The sequence below is a fragment of the Mustela lutreola genome, chromosome 1 (genome assembly GCF_030435805.1).
Source record: "Mustela lutreola isolate mMusLut2 chromosome 1, mMusLut2.pri, whole genome shotgun sequence".
Classification (NCBI taxonomy): Eukaryota; Metazoa; Chordata; class Mammalia; order Carnivora; family Mustelidae; genus Mustela; species Mustela lutreola.
This window is the reverse complement of record NC_081290.1, coordinates 287,563,533-287,583,556: the sequence shown is the minus strand read 5'-3', so window position 1 is coordinate 287,583,556 and position 20,024 is coordinate 287,563,533. Positions and strand designations below refer to the sequence as shown.

The following is a 20,024-nucleotide window of genomic DNA, read 5'->3' as shown; positions in this document are numbered from 1 at the left end:
GCAGGCTGCCGGGCCCGAGTTGGGAACCAGTTCTCTGGTTACAAAACCATGTTTCCTGGGACACTTCTTCACAACATCCTCCTCGCTGGTGGTTGGCCACGCTCTCCCCTGAAAGCCTCTAAACATGGGCAACTTAGCACCTGTGGGCAGCTGGGCCCTGGCTGAGCCACACCGGACCCCAGAGGTGTGAAGATAGGTAAGCCTCAGCCTCTCATCGCGGTCCCTACCTCTGCAGCCAGACTTTCCCTACCACGAGTGTACACCAGGGGTCCCCCCAGGCCCGGTAAGCCACCCCCTATTCAGGAGGGGCCCGCGAGGGGGGTGGTCCTTATGCATCATCTCATCTAACCCCCAGGTGGGCTGCGACCTTCCAAAGAGCAGGGACGTGTGTGCGTCGCAAGCAAGCAGGGGCCGGCCTGGACCTCGGCCCGCCCCCACCCCGTGACCCCGCCACCCCGCCCGCCCCTGCCCCACCCCGTCCCTCCGCTCCCCCAGCACCTGTGCCCGCCGCACCCCGTCCCCCCTCGCACCTGTCCCGCCCCGGATCGCCGCTCCCCTACCCCGGACACACACCCCCGCCTTACCCTGTCCTCCCACTCCCCCACCCCGCCGCCCCAGACTTACTCTGTAAAATCCTCTGCAAATTGCCCTCGAAGTCCAGGGCCCACTGGTTGAGCGCGCAGGTGGCCACGGTCACCTTCCGGCCCATCCTGACAGCAGCGGCTCTTCCGGGTCGCCCCGCGGGTCTGGCCGGCCGCGGACAGCCCAGCCGCGGCGACAGGCCCCGCCCACGCCCCGCCCACGCCCCGCCCCCGCGCGCGGAGCTCGCGGCTGCGCCTGCGCAGGAGGGAGGCCCGGTCCCCCGCCCCTCCGCGAGCGCCGTCCCCGGAGCCCGCCGCGCCGCCCTCTGCTGTGCGCCCCGCCTGCGCCCGAGCGGCCCCCGGGGTGCCTGGGCAGCCGGGCTGCTTCCCTCGCCGTGTGAGACACGTTCGCAGCGGCCGCCGCACGGGGGGACGAGAGCCCCAGCCCGCCGCTCGCGCCCGCGGGCTTCTGCGCGGGGGGCGGCCCGGGCCAGCACCGCGCATGCGCTCAGCGGTCCGCGGTCAGCGGTCAGCGGTCCGCCGCGCCCGCTCGGTGCCGCCGCTCTTGCCCGGAGCGCTGGGGACGAGCCGCTGCGCAAGTTTTCCCATGTCCTTAACCCAGGTCGGCCGTCAGCGCGTGTAGGGTGGGGTCCGGTTTCCCGTGTGGGTTCCTCTACCCGCCGCGGGCCGGACAGTCCGTCCCGTGCTCCCGACCTGCGGTGCTGCCGCTGCCACACGCACTTCCACACCTGAGATGCAGCCCCCGTGTCTAAAGCTCCGCTGTCCGCGGCGGACGCTGGGAAAGGAAGCGAGGCGGGCGGGCCCTGCTCCCGACGGAGGCTGCGGGGCTCTGGCCCGGGTGCGGCGCGGCTTCCTGACCCGCCCGGCTTGTAAGGAACGGCTGTGCCGGATAGCGGGGGGAGATGCGGGAAACGGACAGCGGACGATGCATTCTGCGCTGACGCAGAATGTCCAAAGCGGGATGTGTTTTGTTTTGGTAACGTCAGAAGGGGCTGCTGAAGAATTTAGGAAGAAGACCTCACCCGCAGCTCACTAATGGTTCAGGGAACAACAGTGGGGGGTGGGCACAGAGCGGGAGAGAAAGAAATGAAAGGTGGCAAACTTGGCAGCTGCTGAGTCTAGGTGTGTGTGTGCTCGCTTAGTGTGGATCCAACTGGCTGGGATGTTTGACATTTAAAAAAATAGAAAACTGCAGGGGGGAATGTCTGTGAGGGACAGAGCTGTGCCAGCCAGATCCCTGTGCAAACAAGAACTTTGTCCGAACGCGGGGAGTGGGGCCAGCAGACACCTCCAGTGGCCCTCCCCTCCGTGGCCTGCTCGGTTGGCACTGCCCAAGGTCAGGCCCCTGCCCGGGTGGCGCTGTCTAGCGGCTGATCTCCGTAGGTAGGAGTATGTATACGCCTTGGGCATCCCTGGCAAGCGGGACGACTGTCGTGGGTTGTTATCACCGGATCTGGCCCACGCTTGCCTGGCAGTTCAACCTCTCCCTCTTCCAGCGCCGCTGCTCCTTTCCCTCTCGTGTCCGCACGGCGGGACCCTCACCCGAAACTCCATCTCCCTCACTTCTGGGGGAAGCAGGCCTCCGTGCGGCGGGGCTTCCTGACCCGGCCCGGCTTGTAACGAACGGCTCCCAGCAGAGCTCTCCCTGACACCCCCAGGTCAAACCGCTACTCACGCGCTCACCCTCTCCCACCCTGCCCGCTTCAGTCTTCTGCGCAGCACCTTCACCATCTGAGCCTGATTGATTATTGCTTATTGATTACTGCTCCCCTCCCCCGCCCCTAACAGACCCGACCCCTGGGAGCAGGGACGTTTTCCGTTCTGGGGGTTGCTGTGCGCCCGGCGCCGGACACATCAGACGCTCAGCAAGGGGCTGCTGCGCGCCTCGGAAGCCGCACCTGCGGAACGAGGGAAGGGGCGCGGCGGGGGCAGCAGGCGTGCGGGGTCGCGCTCCCGCAGCCCCCATATCCGCGGGGCGGGCCCTCGCGGTCGGTCTCGCGCCCCAGCGCAGTGGCGGGGTTGGTGGCCCGGAGTCAGCTCAGGGGGTGGGGCGAGGCGCGCGGCCAATCGCGGGGCGCAGGGGTGCCGGCCGCGCAGGGCCCGCCGCCGATTGGTCGTCTGTCGCCTCACGTCATTCTGGGGCGGGGCCTCGGGGCGGCCCCTCTAGGTGCCGAGTTGGCCGCGGGCCTGGAGTCGGAGACCCGGTGGCTGCGGCGTCGCACGCACGGGTGAGCGGGCGCGGTGCGCGCGGGGGGCGGGGGCGCCCGGGGGAGCGGGCGGGGGTGGTCTCCTCCCAGAAGCCTGGCGCCCGGGTCTGAGGGCCGCGTGCCCTCCTGGGCCCACCTGAGCCCTCCCGCAGCTCCGGGGACGGGAAGGAGCCGGGCCCCGCGGGCGCCACGCCCGGTGCCCGGACTTGAGACCCGGCCGCGAGGAACCGGGCTGCTCGGCGCCACGGGAAAGACCTTTCGTGTCCTCTGGGAGGAGCAGACGATGCCCCTTGTTGCTGAGCGCGGTTTGGCTCGTTCCTTTTGAACAAAATGTGGAGAATCTTGTGTATTTTCTCCAAAAGCATGTGTGGGTAGCTGGGGAGGGGAGCCGGGCAGGAGGTCCGCAAAGAAGGAAGGAGCGCGGTTCTTGTCATCAGCGGACCGCTCCCGTCCTGATTGTGATGGTGACAGCTGGGCCCTCTGGGGGCTGCGCCAAGGTCCGGTCGCTGGGAAGCATCTCTGGGAACCTGTGGGGGGCCTGGCTTGGGAATCTGGGAATCCAAGGGTCACCGGGATAGAAGCACACAGACGAGCCAAATCGCAGGGGAGATGAGGAAGGCGGACATGAACACCAGAATCCGGTCCGGGTGGGCAGCTGCTCTCCTGGCTGTGAAGACGTCGGAGAAGACCGCCTGTAGGAGTTTATCCCGGGACATAGGCAGGGGCAAGAACGCTATTAAGGACTCGCTGTTTATACTCGCAAAACCCAGAAACAACCAATGACTGTCAGTGACAAGATCAGATAAATCATGACACACGGTTACGGCAACCGGTAAAACCAATGAGCTCGGCGTGGAAAAGGGGTCCCTGGTGTGTCCCAGCCCAAGGGGCAGGAGGGAGATAGTCTGTCGTTAAGAAGACGGCTTGAAAAGCCATCCACCCAAACCTTAGGGATGCAAATACAGGTGTTCTTTTCCTATTTTCCAGGAAACAGACTTATGTAATAAAATAATTGAGCAACAACAAGAAGAGTGTCTAAGTAGCTCTTGGAGTCCCAAGAGCCACAATTCTGGGAACGTTTGTGGCTGTAATGGGGGTCTGGGAGGTCACCTGTGCATCCCTCCTCCATTCCCAAGGCGCGGTGGGACTGATCTTCAGGCTGATTCTTGGTTTACCTGCAGGTGCTCTACAACCCAGCCCCACCCGCTGACCCTGGGCCTTCTGCAGTGGCCACTCCCTCAATTCGCACATACAGTTCACAAGCCTCATTTCCAAACGCAGGGACTCCTTTGGAGATGTGTGGCCCTTCCAAGGTCTTGGTGATGGGAAGCTCCGGCCTGGCTTGCCTTGAGAGGACTGAGGGCCCAGCAGGGGCCCAGGAGAGCTGCTCCTGGGATGGTTTCCGAGGGCTTCCGAAGTAGGCATGTGCCCTGGGTGGAAAGAAATACCCAGAGACGCTGAGCCCTGATTCTAAGGGTAAGCCACGGCTTCGACCATGGCTCCAGGCTTCTGCTCTCCAAAATCTACAAACATGCTCACTGTAATGCAAGTTTAGAAGTCAAAGGTAGAGGTCCTTTCCTTGTTCCTCCAGTCCACGCCCAGGAGACTTTACCCTCCATCCGCACAGGCCTGAGTGAGCAGAGAACGCCAACCTCCTCGTCTGTAAGATGCACGTCGTGATGCCAGCCCTCTGGGGTCGGTGCAAGAAACCAGTAGGATATTGGACGCTTGGAACTATGGAGATGCTTAGTGAATGTAAAGTGTCTGTAAAGGCTGAATCGTTCAGGGATGGCCCCAACAGTCCCTTGTGTTCTTCTAATATCTTGCAATCCCCACATCAAGGTCTGGAGCCTGATTCCCTTCCCCTTGGAAGGAGGTGGACTCGGGACTCCCTGTAACAGACACAATGTGCTGGAAGTGTTGTCGGGTGTCTTCTCGGACCCTCAGAAGGGACGGTACAACTCTGCCAGAGCCCCTGCTGGTTCCCGGAGCCTCTTCCCATGGCGCCAAGCCCCCAGGCGGTGAGGGCACCCCACTGGCCACACGGGGAGACCACGTGAAGACAGGTGTTCCGATACACCCCATCTGCCCCCAGTCTCCCCAGATCCCTGACCACAGAAGCCGTGAGAAAGGAGGAAAGAAGCCACCAGGTAGCAGCGTGGTCAGGTACGAGGGTAGCCAGAATGCCCTGGGGCTGGCTTTAGGGACACGTGGCTGTTTGAGCTCTGCTGACCTGAAGCTCACGTGCCCTGATCGCCTGCATGAGCCCAGCCGAGCCCTCCTGAAGCCTGAGGGCGCTGAGAATCATTTTGGCCGGAGCTGGCTCTCTTTCAGGTGAATTCTGATGGGGTCAGGGAGGGCTCTGTGCCCTTGGTGCCATGACCTCGTGTCCTTGAGGACCCGGGTGACCGCTGCGTGTGGGTGAGGAAGCTGCCTAGCACGAGGTCCCACGACTTGGGTTCCAAGTGGGCATCAGGAATCGGCCCCGGTGAGAACTCAGAGCCTTGATGGTGACCTTGGGCCTCCAGGACGTTCCTGGTGCCAGCTCCCAGACGTCTCTGCCATGTTCCTGGACGTCTAGTGCCTCCCCAAACTTCTACACTTTCAAGTTGCCAAAAAGCAGCCATGGGGCATATGCCACCTGTTGTGGTGGTCTCAGCCTGTAGATAGCGATCCTGTGGGCTGGGAATGCCTGACGCACCCTCCTGGGCTCGTATTACGGGGGCAGGCCCCTCCCACTCCCCCAGTTTCCCTCCCAGGGTCATCATGGCTGGCCCGACCCTAGTGGGCCTCAGGATCGCAGGACACACCTCAGCAACAATCCTGGAGCTCCAACGTGCAAGGTTTATTCCTCACAGGTCCTGGGGGGCACACAGAACGCTCAGAGCCACAGTAAGGTCATGGGAGAGAGGGAGGAGGTGCGGGCCTGGGGCTCTGCCTTCGTGGGGTCGGGTGGGGGCCTGGGGTTCATGGATCCACTCTTTATTGGCCAGTTTAAAGCATGGGAGTGGGAATGAGGGCGTGAGAAGGGAGGTCCGGCCGTGGCCAGCTCTCTTGGTTACCTAGGGCTCTCTGAAAGGAGACTCGTGGGTAGGAGTGGCCTGGTTCCTTCTCTGGCTGTTTGGCTGGCGGTAGCTAGGTCCAGCAGCTGGCTGTTTGTTTATCTGGGATGGATGTCTTTGCCATGAACGCCTTGGCAATCGGAAGCTTAGGATCAGGCACTTGTACTATATAATCCTCTAACCCTCGGGGGCCATGTCCCTTTAGCTTTGCCCCATGGAACTCAGACCAGCCGAGGCTGCTGATTAGGCTGCCAGAAAGCCCCATGCCCTTACCTGGCTGGTCTTTATCCCTAGGTGTGGGACACTGACGCTCCTTCACCCAACTTTAGCCACAACTGCATGTCCTCACACATGTAGGCATTCATGACCCAAGAAACCTGGGAAGGTCACTGGGTGCCGTGAGTCTACAAAGAACCAGGCCCCAGAGCCAGACCACTCCTGTGTTCTGGCTCCTAGACTGTGCCAGTGGGATGTGCTGACTCCAGAGGGCTTGATTCGGGCTGGGGACACAAACAAGTTTCTAGAAATGTTTCAGGTGCATGCGTGGGTGCTTGGTGTATATCTTCGAAGACAATGCCTTTCTGTTGACTGGGGCTTGTCAGGTCTGTACCTGCCTGTGCTAAGGCTCATGGCCAAAGCGACGCCGCCATGAAGACATCGATTCCATCCTGCCATTATCATTAAGTTCTTCCAGTTTGCCAGACACTGTCTGTGCCAGGCAGAGAAGCCGGCTGGCAGTATTCCTTCCCCTCTCCCCTCCCACATGGGACGTCTTTCACTTTTGAACCCCCAAGCACTGAGCTCGCGCGTCTCACTTGGTTCCAGCCGTGGGCCTCGAGTCAATGCCATTTAGGTCCTTATCTGCCTCAGTCCTGAAATGTCAGCTCCCTGAGTGTCTTCCTCATCTTTGTGTCCCCGCAGGACTTTGTTCAGTGGGTTGAGAAGGATCAAGTGGGCCTTTGGAATCCAAGGAGACTAGAGATTGTAGAGTGGCCCATCCAAGAAGAAACACTTCCATTCGGCTGTGAAACGCTGGGACAGAACACTGGAGGTAAGCGTGTCTTATGTCTTAGCACCGTTGTTCGTGGGCATGGACAGTGACTTTTTAGCTTTGGAAAAGTAAAGACGGCTCGTACATCAATTGCCGTCTGTCAGTCTTAGGAATATATCAAAATACACCCTGAACACCTCCCTCTCCCCTGTTTCTGCCTACCTGGTTCCAAAGATAGAACTTACACATTTATTGCGAGTTTCGGTATAATGACAGAGGACACTCCTGGGTGAATGAACTCTGTCCTCTCAAAATATTTATTTGGGCTTCTTTGAATCCGGAGAAGATACACTTTCCTTTTGGTGGCATTTTCTCATTGGCTTTTCCACACTTGGTTCGGAGCCTATCCGTTTCTGGCCCTTTCGCAGTTTTCTGCCGTGGTCAATGAACGTGCCTGCCACACACCAAGCTCTGTGTTCTGTTTCGGGGCTGTAGGGATGGCTGGTCCATAAGGAGCTCGTCATCCTGCCTTGGACATCATAGACAGACATTCTGTCAACTAACCTGTGAAAATTAAATCAAGCGATGTGGCTACAGTTCCCACATTGCAAATGAAAATGCCTTTTGTCCCTGAAAAATTTTTTAGTGAATGTATATTTGTATTAAAGTAAGTCATGTTCACATTTTTAAACAAGTTATTGGTTTTTAAGGCTTATATATAGAGTAAACAGTTCCCTGCTTCACCCCGTGGTCTCAGTTCCCAGAAGCAAATACTTTTCATTCTTTTAGTTACTTTGGTGTTGCTGGGTTTTGTTTTTTTTTTTCCCCTTAAGATTTGTGTTGTTGTTTTTACCTGCTTATTTTTTAAAAATCTGCTTTTGTCACTCTCAACTTTTACATATCCAGCAGTCAGGACATTATTAGGACAAAATTGTTATTATTTACTGTTCAGCTAAGTAATGTACTACAATTACAGTTTGTTTTTTCCCTTGTATGATTTTTTATTGTTTGTGGAGTTAGTGGTTGCCTCACTTTTTCCATTCACTAAGGTTTCTTTCTTTCTTTTTTTCCCATTTACTAAGGTTTCTGTATATATTTCGCTATTTTTTTTCTGAATACTCTAATAGAACTGTCAGACTATCAATAATTTTTCACACTCTAATGCAGTAGAATTCGTCATTTCTATTCTCTCTCTTACTACAGCCATTCATTTAGTACCAGTGCGGACTGGTTATTGACCGGTGCACTGCCCAGTTCTCGTCCCCTTGTCTCTTTACTGGGCTTTCTTTCAGCAGCTCTCATGGATCCTGTGTTGTCTCTGCCGAATGATAGTTCATCTGGGAATAGAATTCTAGGTTGCAAAACAGTTTCCCTCAGAGTTTTTAAAATTTTCCATCATTGTCTTCCAGAATCCAACTTGCTGCTAGTATGATTCTTTTTTTTTTTTTTAAAGATTTTTTTTTTTATTTATTTGACAGAGAAAGATCACAAGTAGGCAGAGAGGCAGGCAGAGAGAGAGAGAGAGGAGGAAGCAGGCTCCCCGCGGAGCAGAGAGCCCGATGCGGGACTCGATCCCAGGACCCTGAGATCATGACCTGAGCTGAAGGCAGTGGCTCAACCCACTGAGCCACCCAGGCGCCCCTCTTTTTTTTTTTTTTTTTTTTAATTTTATTTATTTATTTGACAGAGAGATCACAAGTAGACAGAGATGCAGGCAGAGACGGGAGGAAGCAGGCTCCCTACAAAGCAGAGAGCCCAATGCGGGACTCCATCCCAGGACCCTGGGATCATGACCTGAGCTGAAGGCAGAGGCTTTAACCCACTGAGCCCCCAGGCACCCCGCTGCTAGTATGATTCTTAACTCTGGATTCTTTCTAAAAGTTTTTAAAATCGTGTTTTCTTATCCTTGATATTTTGAAAACTTCACAATTAGAACTTGTTCTGGAAGTGTAGGTGTCATTGCTTCCCCCAGAGCCAAGTTCAGTTCTTCCACCCTTTCTGGTAGAGTGATGATTTTTTTTTTTTAAAGATTTTATTTATTTATTTGACAGAGAGAGATCACAAGTAGGCATAGAGGCAGGCAGAGAGAGAGGAGGAAGCAGGCTCCCTGCTGAGCAGCAAGCCCGATAAAGGACTCGATCCCAGGACCCTGAGATCATGACCTGAGCCGAAGGCAGCGGCTTAACCCACTGAGCCACCCAGGTGCCCCGAGTGATGATTTTTTGATACACTGTGTCTACCACACTGTGTTTTAGGACTTGGTAGAGCAGTGAATAGGACACATGATTCCTGCCCTTGGGGAGCTTATATTCTAATGAAATATGTTCTTATATTCTGAGGACAGACAATAGACATGCACTGAAAGTTTTTAGAAAAGCATTCTACGTGGTGAGAACAGTATCAAGGAGAGTGCCTTGGCAGGGGCCGGGGGTGCAGGCCATGGAGATTAGCTGATTGGCTTGTTCAGTGGTTCGGGATGAATGGTTATAGAGGAGAAGGAAAATGAGAATGACAAACTTTATTGTGTTAGGATGACTAGAAAAAGTGCTGAAATATACGATAGCTCTGAATAAAAAAAAATAACCAGTGATAGGCATAGAAACCTTAGCACTTGAAAAAAGTTGGGCAATAATTAACTCCAGGAAAAATAAAAAGTCATACCGAGGGGGGGACATTTTGCAAAAGACCTGAATGAGACCTGCATAGCATGTTCTAAGCAGAAGTAACAGGTATCCTGAATGAAATGAACCATATTCAAGGATCATTAACGACCTCCTGCGTCTGGATTAGAAGGTATGAGAGAGAGTGGGGGGAGGGTAGGAGGCCGGAGCACATCACAAGAGGTTTCTGAGACTCAGAAGGCCTGGTTCAGGGCGCCTGGGTGGCTCAGTGGGTTAAGCCGCTGCCTTCAGCTCAGGTCATGATCTCGGGGTCCTGGGATCGAGCCCCGCATCGGGCTCTCTGCTCAGTGGGGAGCCTGCTTCCTCCTCTCTCTCTCTGCCTCTCTGCCTACTTGTGATCTCTCTCTGTCAAATAAATAAATAAAATCTTTAAAAAAAATAAAAAAGAAGGCCTGGTTCACATGGTAAGGGGGCATTCTGCCTCCACCTGGAGACTGAACCAAGAGAAACAGGAGGGCCTGGTGGGAGCTTATTGCAGATTTCAGGCAGGATAGACTGAAGTACAATCCGTCGTCTCTTCCTCATCTGGAAGCTGCTGTTCAGGAGGAGGTGGTGGGCCAGTGAGTGAGAGCCAGGCCTGCCGCGTCTATGCACGGTGGCAGATCGGGCGGGAGATGTGGTGGCTTCTCTTCATGGGCCCATCTGAGCAGGCTATGTCTTCTTCCCTCAGGGCCCGATGGCTACAAAATCCCTACATGATGGCTCCAAAACCAGGAGTCCGGGCAGCATCGCCCACAGCAGGGCCGCGACTCAAGGGCAGTGGGGCCGTGCCTGGTAAGGATCTTGCCAGTCTTCCCAGCTAGAAAGTAAAGTGAGGTCTTGGTGAGAGGTTGCCAGCCTCTGGGGTTTTGGGGGCCTATTAAACACAATTCTTATCATCAAGACTAATGACAGGTGAGCCATTTTCCATTTTATAGAGTAAGGAATTGAAGAAGAAATGAAACACTGACTAGAGCAGGCGGGTCTTAGCTGTGTGGCTCCCCGTTGTCTCTGCTCTCCTTGGGCCAGAGAGAGTGCGGACTGGGCTGTGGGTGCCCAGAACTGGGAAGCCTCTGGCCTTGTGGCTGAGAGGAGGCCTCCGGCTCTGGGCTTTCTAGGGGGGCCCATGGGTCCGTTAGGCTCCCTGCAGCTCGCCGTAGAGCGCGCGTGGAGTGGTTCTTCCAGGCGACGCGGGGGCCTCCCCGCTGACAGCGGACAGCCGGCCCTGAGCCCCGGCCGCTTTGAACAACGGGACCCGTACAGACGCACGGAGCCTCGTGTGCGAGGTCCTGGGCCAGGCAGCCCCGGTGAGTGTCCGCCGTCCGCTGTTGCAGGGAGGCGGACTGCTTCTCGCTGGCGGGCGTCGTCTGTCTGCTGCTGTTCGCGCCCTTCCTCGTGTACTACTTCGTCCTGGCGTGTGACCAGTACAGCTGCTCTCTGACGGCCCCCGTGCTGGACGTCGCCACCGGGCACGCTCGGCTCTCGGACATCTGGGCCAGGACGCCATCCGTGACGAAGGAAGCAGCCCAGCTCTACATCCTGTGGGTCACGTTCCAGGTTAGCTCTCCCCGGCCACTGCCAGCGGGAAACGGCGGCTGCCGAGGGTCCCTCTTGCTGGGATGGCCGTTCATCCGGGGACTTGAGCCTGACCTATTAGCGCTGTCCTCTCTAGAAGGCACCTGACGGCATCCTGGTGTCTGACCCACGTGCGGGGCGAGCCTCCCCGCTGTTCCACGCACAGCCCTGCAGGAGCTGCCGCAGACGCTGCGGGAGGCCCGTGAGGCAGGGCCGGCCCAGGGAAGACCCGTGCACCACCCGGAGCTTTGCTGCCCCCAGAGGGATGCTCTCTGTTACAGGAGACCCCACTTGGCAAAGCCGGGGCCCGTGTTGCCAGCACGTGGCTGCACGCTCCCGGCCAAGGACGTCCTCAGCTCTGTTGTGACCCCGCTGGCGTTTGAGACCAGAACGAGTTCACGAGGACGGGGCCGTTTGCACACAGAACCCGGTGAACAGGCAGGGTCGTTCGTTATCCGAATCCAGGGAGACAGAGCCGGGAGAAGGCTCCCCCCCGCGCCCCAGGTTTCCTCCCTGGAAGAAGGCTCCCACCCTTAGTAGCTGTTCCTTCTCAGGGTCCCAGCTTCTGGGCTCCAGGGTCCCTCTCATTTCCTGTTCCTCAATTCCCTTGGGTGGAGAATGAGAAGGGACAGCACGAGTCACAGTAGCTTAGGAGTAGAAACGTCAGGGGACGAGTGGCTAAAACAAAGCGCGCTCCGTCCCTGCGGCGGAACGTTGGGCAGCTGGGACAAGGGCCGGGGCCTCCCGTGTGCTCTGGCGGGACGGACCTTGGGAATTCGCGGAGTGAAGGAAGCCACGCCCGGAAGGCCACGTGGTACATGACGTTCATATGAAGTGTCTGGAGTGGAAAACATAGAAAGTGGCTTAATGGTTGTCGGGGGCAGTGGGGGAGGGGAGAGGGAGTGAGGCTAATTGGGGGTGGGCTCCCTCTGTGTGCGAGGGCTCCGTTGGGGGCTGGATGGTGGTGGCGGTGGCACAATCTTGTGAAAACGCTCAGTGACCCGGGAAGGGTCTAAAAGGGCAAAGTGCACGGCGCGTGAATCTCTCACTTTTTTAAATGGCCCCAGACACGGGAGTGGCAAGGCCCCTTGGGCTCTCCCGGGGGAGCCTGCTCCTGGCCCTCAGAGCCCCATCAGGCCTGCGGCCAGGGCTCCCAGAGCCACGAGCTCCCCGGGAAGAACCAAGCGGCCGACACACGGGATTCCTGCCCCCCGCGCGGTGCTGGTGCCTGAGTGATGTCCGTGAACAGAGGCAAGGTTGTGTGCAAGAGCCCGGCCCTCCCGGCGGGTCACACGCCTCTGCTCTCCGCTGCAGGTGCTTTTGTATGTGGCCCTTCCTGACTTCTGCCACAAGTTCCTGCCGGGCTACGTGGGAGGCGTCCAGGAGGGCGCCGTGACCCCCGCAGGTAACCTGAGCCCGCGCGTCTCCCTTCCCCGCTCCCTGCCTGGTCGCTTCACGGGGTCTGCCCTGCCCCGTGCTGCTTCCACCCCCGGGTGTGCACCCGGACAGAATGAAAGTGAACTTTGCTCGGGCATCACCGCGGCCCCAGGCCCTGCTGGTGTCCGGGGCATCCCAGGGCCGAATTGGCCTGGAGGCTGGAGATCACGTTCCCCAGTGACCAGGAGACGAGCGGCCCTTGACCCCACAGCGGCTGACATCACTGGGCTGCTGGAGCCTCTCCCCACGGAGAACGCCACAGCAGCCGCTTGCATCCAGGCAGGAGGCCCGGGGGTGGGGGCGCTGCAGAGCTGCCCACGGTCACTAAGAAGCCAGTACGAGCCCCGCAGGTGGAACGGGCCCTGTCCCTGCCTGCAGGGGGCCCCCGGGTCAGTGGGAAGGCTTCCCAACAGGTCGCTGGGGGGCGTCCTCACTCTAGCAGACGGCAGACTGGCGACCCGGCCTGTGCTTGGCCGAGGGGAGTCAGAACCAGAGGACCGGTCATACCCTTTGCCTCCTCCCGGGACCCCGAAAGCAGGAGCAGTTAACCCGGGGCAAACCACATCACCGTGCTATGGGCATTTTGACCTGGGGCCCAGGTTGGAGCAGGAGCGCCCAGCTTCCAGACTGCGGCCTGGGTGTCCCCAGAGAGGCCCGGAGCCGGCTGGGCCCAGGCCAGCTGTTTGGGCCGGGGGAATGCTTCCTCCCTGTGCCCTCCCTCCGCAGGCGTGGTCAACAAGTATGAGATCAACGGCCTGCAGGCCTGGCTCATCACGCACCTTGTCTGGCTCGCGAACTCGCACTTCCTGTCCTGGTTCTCTCCAACCATCATCTTCGACAACTGGATACCGCTGCTGTGGTGCGCCAACGGCCTCGGCTACGCCGTGTCCACCTTCGCCATGATCAAGGGCTACTTCTTCCCCACCTGTGCTGAAGACTGGTACGCCCTTCGGCAGTGGCCAGGCCCTAAAGCGCAGCGTGGGTGCTTGTGTCCCTCGCCGGCCCTCTGCAGATCCGAGGACTGGGGATCTCGGGCGGGGGTGCCGGACGCGTCTTGTCTCATTCTGGGGAACTTCCTTTCTGGATGTCTGGGGGCTTCTCCGGCCTTAGGAAGAGTGCAGTGGAAGACACCACGTCCATCTTTGGCCGGGTCATGGCCTGTAGGGCCACTGTGGGAGCAGGGAGGCGGGAAAGGCAGCCCACAGCCTCCATCTCTGGAATATGAGTGAGGCCTGAAATGACCTAGTGAGGGGTCCTGTTACCTCGGTGGCTTTCATGTAGGAGCTTCCCAGGGGCGGCCTGCCTGGTTGGTGCCTTCTCAGGGACGCTTTGCGGTGAATGGTCGTGCGTCCCCAGCCGGCCATGCCCTCGCATAGCTCTCCATCCGTCCGCCCACCCGTCCTTCTGTCCACCCATCTACGGGGTCATCCCCCACCCTCAAACCCGCTCCCCCGTCCGTCCGTCCGTCCGTCCGACCCATCTTCCCCTCCCCCCCCCCCGGTCCAGTCCAGGCACCCCGCACCCCCCACTCTCCCGGTCCGGTCCAGGCACCCCGCACCCCCCCCCCCGGTCCGGTCCAGGCACCCTGCACCCCCCCCCCTCCCAGTCCGGTCCAGGCACCCCGCACCCCCCCTGGACCCCTGGCTCTGAGCACACAGCTTTCCTCACGCCTTACCCAGTCATGATTTATAATTTCACTCGTGTGTGGGGGCCGAGCCCCTCGCAAGTCACCTCCCATCTGCCCGGCCAACGATGCTCTTCATGCTGCAGAGCCAGTCTGTGTCGCTCTCCTGGGCCATGCCTCGAGGCCACCGGGAGGAGGCTGGGAAGAGCCTGGATGTTCAGGGAAGACTCCCCACCCAGCCCGGGAGGCAGCAGGCAGCTCCGGTGCCTGTTTGTCTGGGTGACTTTGCCGAGCCGGAGCTGAGTGCCCAGGGAGAGCTGCGGCGGCCGTGGGGATCGGGGGGTCCCTGGCCTGCCGGCCACCGGCCCTCTGCAACTGAGGCCGGGGTGCCGCCCCCGCCCCCCCGGGTGAGACACACTCCCTGGCTGAACGGACGCACTGTTTCTGTTTTCAAGCAAATTCACAGGCAATTTCTTTTACAACTATATGATGGGCGTTGAGTTCAACCCCCGAATTGGGAAGTGGTTCGACTTTAAGCTGTTCTTCAACGGACGCCCTGGGATCGTGGCCTGGACCCTCATCAACCTGTCGTTTGCGGCCAAGCAACGGGAGCTGCACGGCCAGGTGACCAACGCCATGGTCCTGGTCAACGTCTTGCAGGTAGCTGCTCTGCGGCCGATGGGGGCGGGGGGCCAGCGGCGCCGGCGGGGCCGGGGAGACCTGGAGGCCAGACGGCTCCTGAGACAGCTGAGCCCGCTGTGTTTAGAAGGGAGCCGGTCCCCGACCCAGGCCTCCCTGGGGACTCATTTGGCCCAGGGCCTCTTTCCCGGAGCACGCGCGTTAACCGCTCCGGCCGGCCTGTGCTCCCGGCTGTGTTCACAGCTCGTGGTGTCTGAGGTGTTGGCCCCGCATGGTCCCCGCGGCTCTCAGGCAGGGGCGAGGAGTGGGGATCCATCTGCTTGTCTCCCCATTAATGTAGACGGACACTGGTCACTGGCTGTGCCGCCGCACTGTGTCCCGGAGCCGCAGGAACAGTGGGCAGGGTCTGTGGAGCGCGGGCTCCTTCCCCATGGGCTGTCCCAGGCCTTCTGCCAGGAGCCCTCACTCTTGTCGGAACCCCACAGCCTGGGCGTCACCTCCTGAGGCTTTGCTGGGTACGGCGGAGCAGGTCACCAAGGAGCGCAGAGACACCCCTGGTGCCGCCTCCTCACGCACGACCGCCTGGTTTTCCTGCGGGCCCCACGGGTACGGGTACCCCATGCCCATACGCGGCCCTCCTGTTCTGCAGGCCATCTACGTGCTGGACTTCTTCTGGAACGAAGCCTGGTACCTGAAGACCATCGACATCTGCCACGACCACTTCGGGTGGTACCTGGGCTGGGGGGACTGCGTGTGGCTGCCTTACCTGTACACCCTGCAGGTGAGGCCAGGGGGCTGCCCTCCGCGCGCAGGATGCGCCCCTACAGAGCACTTGGCCGGTTGGTCCCCAGGCGGGCCGTGGGTGCCCCCGGGAGACACAGCCGAGCACATGCTGAGCTTCGCACGCGGGGTGTGCCAGGGGGGCCCTGGGGGCTGGGGATCGTGCTGTTTCCAGGAGGGAGGGGAGGCTCCATGGCTTAGTCAGCTGCAGCTCCGGGACAACAGCCGCTGTCCCCGGCCTGGAAGCTGATGCCTGGGAGGCAGGTGCGGGCAGGCCGGGTCCTCCCAAGGCCTCTGTCCTCGTGTGCGGACGGCCGTGCTCTCCCTGGGTCCCCACAGGGTCGTCCCTCTGTGTGTGTCTGTGTCCTGATCCCCTCTTCCTATAAGGACCCCGGTCCCATGGGATCAGGGCTACCCTGGTGACCCCATGTTACCTTGATTGCCCTCTAAAGACCCCATCTCCAGATACAGATCCATCCTGGGGTCATGGGGGTTAAGGCTCTAATATATGAATTTGGGGCACACGGCTCACTATGGGACACTTAAAGAAAAAGAGGTCATGGGGTAGACTTTGGGTAAAAAGGAGTGATTTGCCTGAACTGGGTGGGTGGAGGGCGGTGCTTATGCTCATAGCAAATCGTAAGGTTGAAGGATGGAGGTTTTCTTTCTCCGCTTTATCCCTCCAAGGCTTGGTGAGGGTCCGCAGGGCACCAGGCTCGTGCGGGAGATGAGAACAGAGGAGACATGCGTGGGCTGTGCCTCCGCGGGCTCCCGGCTGTAGGGAGAGCCCGGGAAACAGGCGACCTGGGGTGGGGTAGGAGGGTGCTGTAGTGGGAGTCCCGGCTCCCGAGAGGGGGCCCCGGAGAAGCCCCCACCTGCCTGGGTGGCTGGCAAACACCTCCAGAAATAACCAAAGCCGGGCTGAGGGCAGAGTGGTGAGGCTGGGGGTGAGAACATTGCAGACAGACAGGTGGACAGACTCCTGCTAAGTCTTCCGGGTGAGAAAACTCCGGATGGGAGGGCGACGGGACAGAGGGGCCGCGCAGGAGGGGCTCAGAGTCCTCAGGAGAGCCCCGGCCCCACGGGGTTCACGTGTCGAGTGCCGACCTGGGGAGCACAGGGACCTGGGTTCACACCAGTTAGGGGAGGCGGCCTTGAGCACAAGCCCGGACATCTCTGGAAAACACGGGCAGCACCCCTCAGTCAGGACTGGGCAGAGCCACGGCAGCACCAGAGCTCGGTCCCCATGCTGCCGGCAGCTACAGGCCTCTCTCAGGTGCTCCGTGGGATGGGGGCGCCGGTGGGGGTGCAGCGGGGTCGGACCCCGGGCCGTGCTCCCTGTCCCCCCGTGGCACACAGGGTTGGGGGACAGCTGGTGGGGTCATAGCAGGTTCGCACCCCGGCCATGCTTCTGTCTCCCCACGGCACACAGGGTGGGGGACAGCCGGTTGGGGCAGAGCGGGGTTGTACCCCAGCCGTGCTTCCCATCCCCCGCAGCACACAGAGTGGGGGGCAGCTGGTTGGGGCGGAGCAGGGTCAGACCCCAGGCCATGCCCCCATCTCCCTCCCGCACACGGGGGCGGGGGTGGGGGCGGCCGGATGGGGCGGAGCAGGGTCTCACCCCAGGCCGTGCCTCCATCTCCCCGCAGGGCCTGTACCTGGTCTACCACCCAGTGCAGCTATCCACCCCCTACGCCGCGGGCGTCCTGCTGCTCGGCCTGCTCGGCTACTACATCTTCCGGATGGCCAACCATCAGAAGGACCTGTTCCGCCGCACGGACGGCCGCTGCCTGATCTGGGGCAGGAAGCCCAAGGTCATCGAGTGCGTGTACACGTCGGCCGACGGGCAGAAGCACCACAGCAAGCTGCTGGTGTCCGGCTTCTGGGGCGTGGCTCGCCACCTCAACTACACGGGCGACCTGATGGGCAGCCTGGCGTACTGCCTGGCCTGTGGCGGCGGCCACCTGCTGCCCTACTTCTACGTCGTCTACATGGCCATCCTGCTGACGCACCGCTGCCTCCGGGACGAGCACCGCTGCGCCAACAAGTATGGCCGCGACTGGGAGCGCTACACCGCCGCCGTGCCCCACCGCCTGCTGCCCGGGGTCTTCTGAGCCCCGGCCCCTGGGAGAAGCCCCAGGGGGCGCGAAGAGCCCGCCAGCCGGCTCTGCTGGGGCCCCCGGGAGCCTCCGGGCCCTCGTCGGAAGTGGCGAGAGCCTCGTGCTCGGCGTGTCGTCCTCTCGCCCCAGGGGCGGCCCGAGGTTTGGTGCCGACAGCCTGTGATGACCGCGTCTCTCCTGTGTTCGGGGCGCGAGCGGCCGCACTGCCCAGACGCACCGGTGTCCGTCACGGCACAGACCTCTCCCGCTCGCTGCCACTTATCCTCACAGCGCGAGGGGGGACGTGGATGCGAGCGGAGCCGCCAGTAGCCGTTTCTTGACTTCCGGCTGCAGACGCGCTCTTCCTCTTTCTGACCTGCCCTGCCACGGCGGCCGGACCCCGCAGATGTCTCTCCTGGGCTGCGAGCCTGCTGTTAAGCTTGAAGGACTCTGCACGGAAGAGGGGGCCCTCTTTCCAGTTTCAGTGACGCTGCATTCCCTGCTGCCCGTGGCTGCGGGGCTGCCGTGAGGAGACAGCCCCGACCGTGGCTCCCGGTGTCCGACCCTGTGAGATCCAGCCGCCGGCCGGCCTGGGCCTGCCCACCCTCTGCAAGGGTTTCCTCCTGCTCGCCTGGTGACCACCCACCTTGACTCCGGCGGTCCAGCACACTTGTGCGCCCTCCGGGGGGCCATCTCCAACAAGGTCTAAATCCCAGCCTGGGGGAGGAGATGCCTCTCAACTGAATTTGTTTACACTGGGCATTTGCACTCCACCCTAGGATTTTCTTGAAAGCTCTCTTTAAACATCACTGCCTTAGTAGATTTGATCATTCTTTATACTAAACCTTCCCTGTTTAAACTTCTGTGTGGTTTCTGTCTCCCGATCCGACCTGATGGTCCGTAAGGGTTCGGTTTCTGGTACACAGAAGGGGGGACCGAGACGCATTTGATGAGCTGCTGGACCCTACTTCAGAGCTGTGGGTGCTCCCCGGGGGGCATGGGGGGCTTGGGGCACTGGTGCCAGCCTTGCCCCGCCATCAGCCCTCTGGGGGAGCTTTTCTCGCACTGGGAGCAGGCGTCTGTTCTGTTCACCCGAGGAAGAAATCCCAGCCTGGCTGCCTGCACACAGCAGTGATCCGAGATGCCGGACCGCAGGTGCCTGCCTTGCCTTCCGCCTGGAGAAACTGGAAAGGAGGGAACAGGGCGGTGCCGGGCAGGGTCTCCCCTGCTTCCAGTAGGCACTGGCTGAACAGGCAGGTGACCTCCTGAACGGCACAGGGGATGAGAGCACGGACCCCCCAGGCCGGCTTGCAGGGTGGTCTCCCACGCTGCCGCTGCCTCTGCCCATTCATTCCAGCCCCCAGGCTGATGGGGTCCCAGGCACAAGTCACGTGACCGATGTGAACACCGGCCTGCCTGGGGAACCACTGTCCTGGTGGGCCCTGCGAGGGGTGGACCCCGCCTTCTCTCAAGCAGGCAGAGAACTCATTTCAGTGAGGCCGGACATGCTGGTTGTGAGACTCCGCCCTCGGACAACAGCGTGACCTGGATCAGGGGACGCGCCCGCTCTGTGCCTTGGCTTTCCCATTTAGATAGTAAGGGCGGTGATGATTTCCCTGCCTTGCTCTGAGAGGGCTTCTCAGGCTGAATCTGTAGGAGAGTTCCAGGTGCAGACCTTGGGCCTGTCTCCGTCCAGGAGCTCAGTGCTGTGTGTGTGTGTCAGCTGGGCTGCGGGTTGATCCCTGTGTAAATGCGAGGCCAGGCTTGCCCCCACTGGATGCAGAAGAGGCCAAGCTCTGAGCAGGCCAGGGTAAGCCCAGGTGCCCCACTGTGCGCAGTGAGATCGGACATGGGGACCTCTGTCAGGTGCTGGTTACAGAGTCCAGGAAATGCTCAGGGAAGGGTGAAGCCATAGACCCTGGGCCTCAGGGAACACAGCCGGCCTTCTGCCTCCTCCTTGGGAGAGGGGCCGTCTGGACCCCCAGAGCCAGGTGGCCTGGACCGGGCCCCAGGGGCCGGGAGAGCAGAGATGGTGAAGGCTCGCGGCCGGCGTCGCGCAGGGAGGTGGTGCCACTCTAGACAAGACTCCTTGTGTCCCTCGGGCCACCCTGGTGTCCAGAGCCCCCAGGACAGGGCCGCTGCAGGAACTCGTGACCATGTTCAGAGGGGCTCTTGTCCAGTGGGAGCTGAGGCGGGGCAGAGCCCCCTCCCCACAGAGCCTTGGAAGACAAGAGCCGCTCTCCCGGAGCCAACCCTATTGGCTCCGCCGTTGTTCTAGGAATCTCCGTTTCGGATCTTCAGCCGGAGACCGCAGACCTGTCAGCACTCGCTCTGCCCCCTGAGGGTTG

At 60.4% G+C, this 20,024-nt stretch overlaps 2 protein-coding genes across 5 annotated transcripts in view; one reads left to right on the top strand and one right to left on the bottom strand.

The window, feature by feature from the left end:
- Positions 1 to 796, bottom strand: part of NADSYN1 (NAD synthetase 1) — a 33,660-nt gene extending 32,864 nt beyond the window's left edge. The window contains exon 1 of one of the 3 annotated variants that reach the window (XR_009348490.1): positions 625 to 795. Coding sequence is in view for 2 of the 3 variants with exons in the window: in XM_059150659.1 (XP_059006642.1) it covers positions 625 to 709 (85 nt within the window). In the remaining variant the exon portion in view is untranslated. Of the gene's footprint in view, positions 1 to 624 lie in introns of all 3 variants that reach the window. The other 2 variants (XM_059150659.1, XM_059150639.1) reach the window with 2 other exon arrangements.
- A 280-nt stretch (positions 797 to 1,076) lies between these two features.
- On the top strand, positions 1,077 to 18,535 carry DHCR7 (7-dehydrocholesterol reductase). 2 transcript variants are annotated; one of them, XM_059150679.1, is made up of 9 exons: positions 1,077 to 1,203; positions 6,793 to 6,922; positions 10,214 to 10,317; positions 10,857 to 11,079; positions 12,412 to 12,502; positions 13,261 to 13,474; positions 14,614 to 14,818; positions 15,447 to 15,578; positions 17,227 to 18,535. In XM_059150679.1, exons 3-9 carry the CDS (start codon positions 10,220 to 10,222, stop codon positions 17,689 to 17,691), a joined length of 1,428 nt encoding a protein of 475 aa, XP_059006662.1. In that variant the 5' UTR covers positions 1,077 to 1,203; positions 6,793 to 6,922; positions 10,214 to 10,219; the 3' UTR covers positions 17,692 to 18,535. The 2 variants fall into 2 exon arrangements, with proteins under 2 accessions (XP_059006662.1, XP_059006656.1); XM_059150673.1 differs by lacking the exon at positions 1,077 to 1,203 and adding an exon at positions 2,714 to 2,830.
- Positions 18,536 to 20,024: the final 1,489 nt, after the last annotated feature.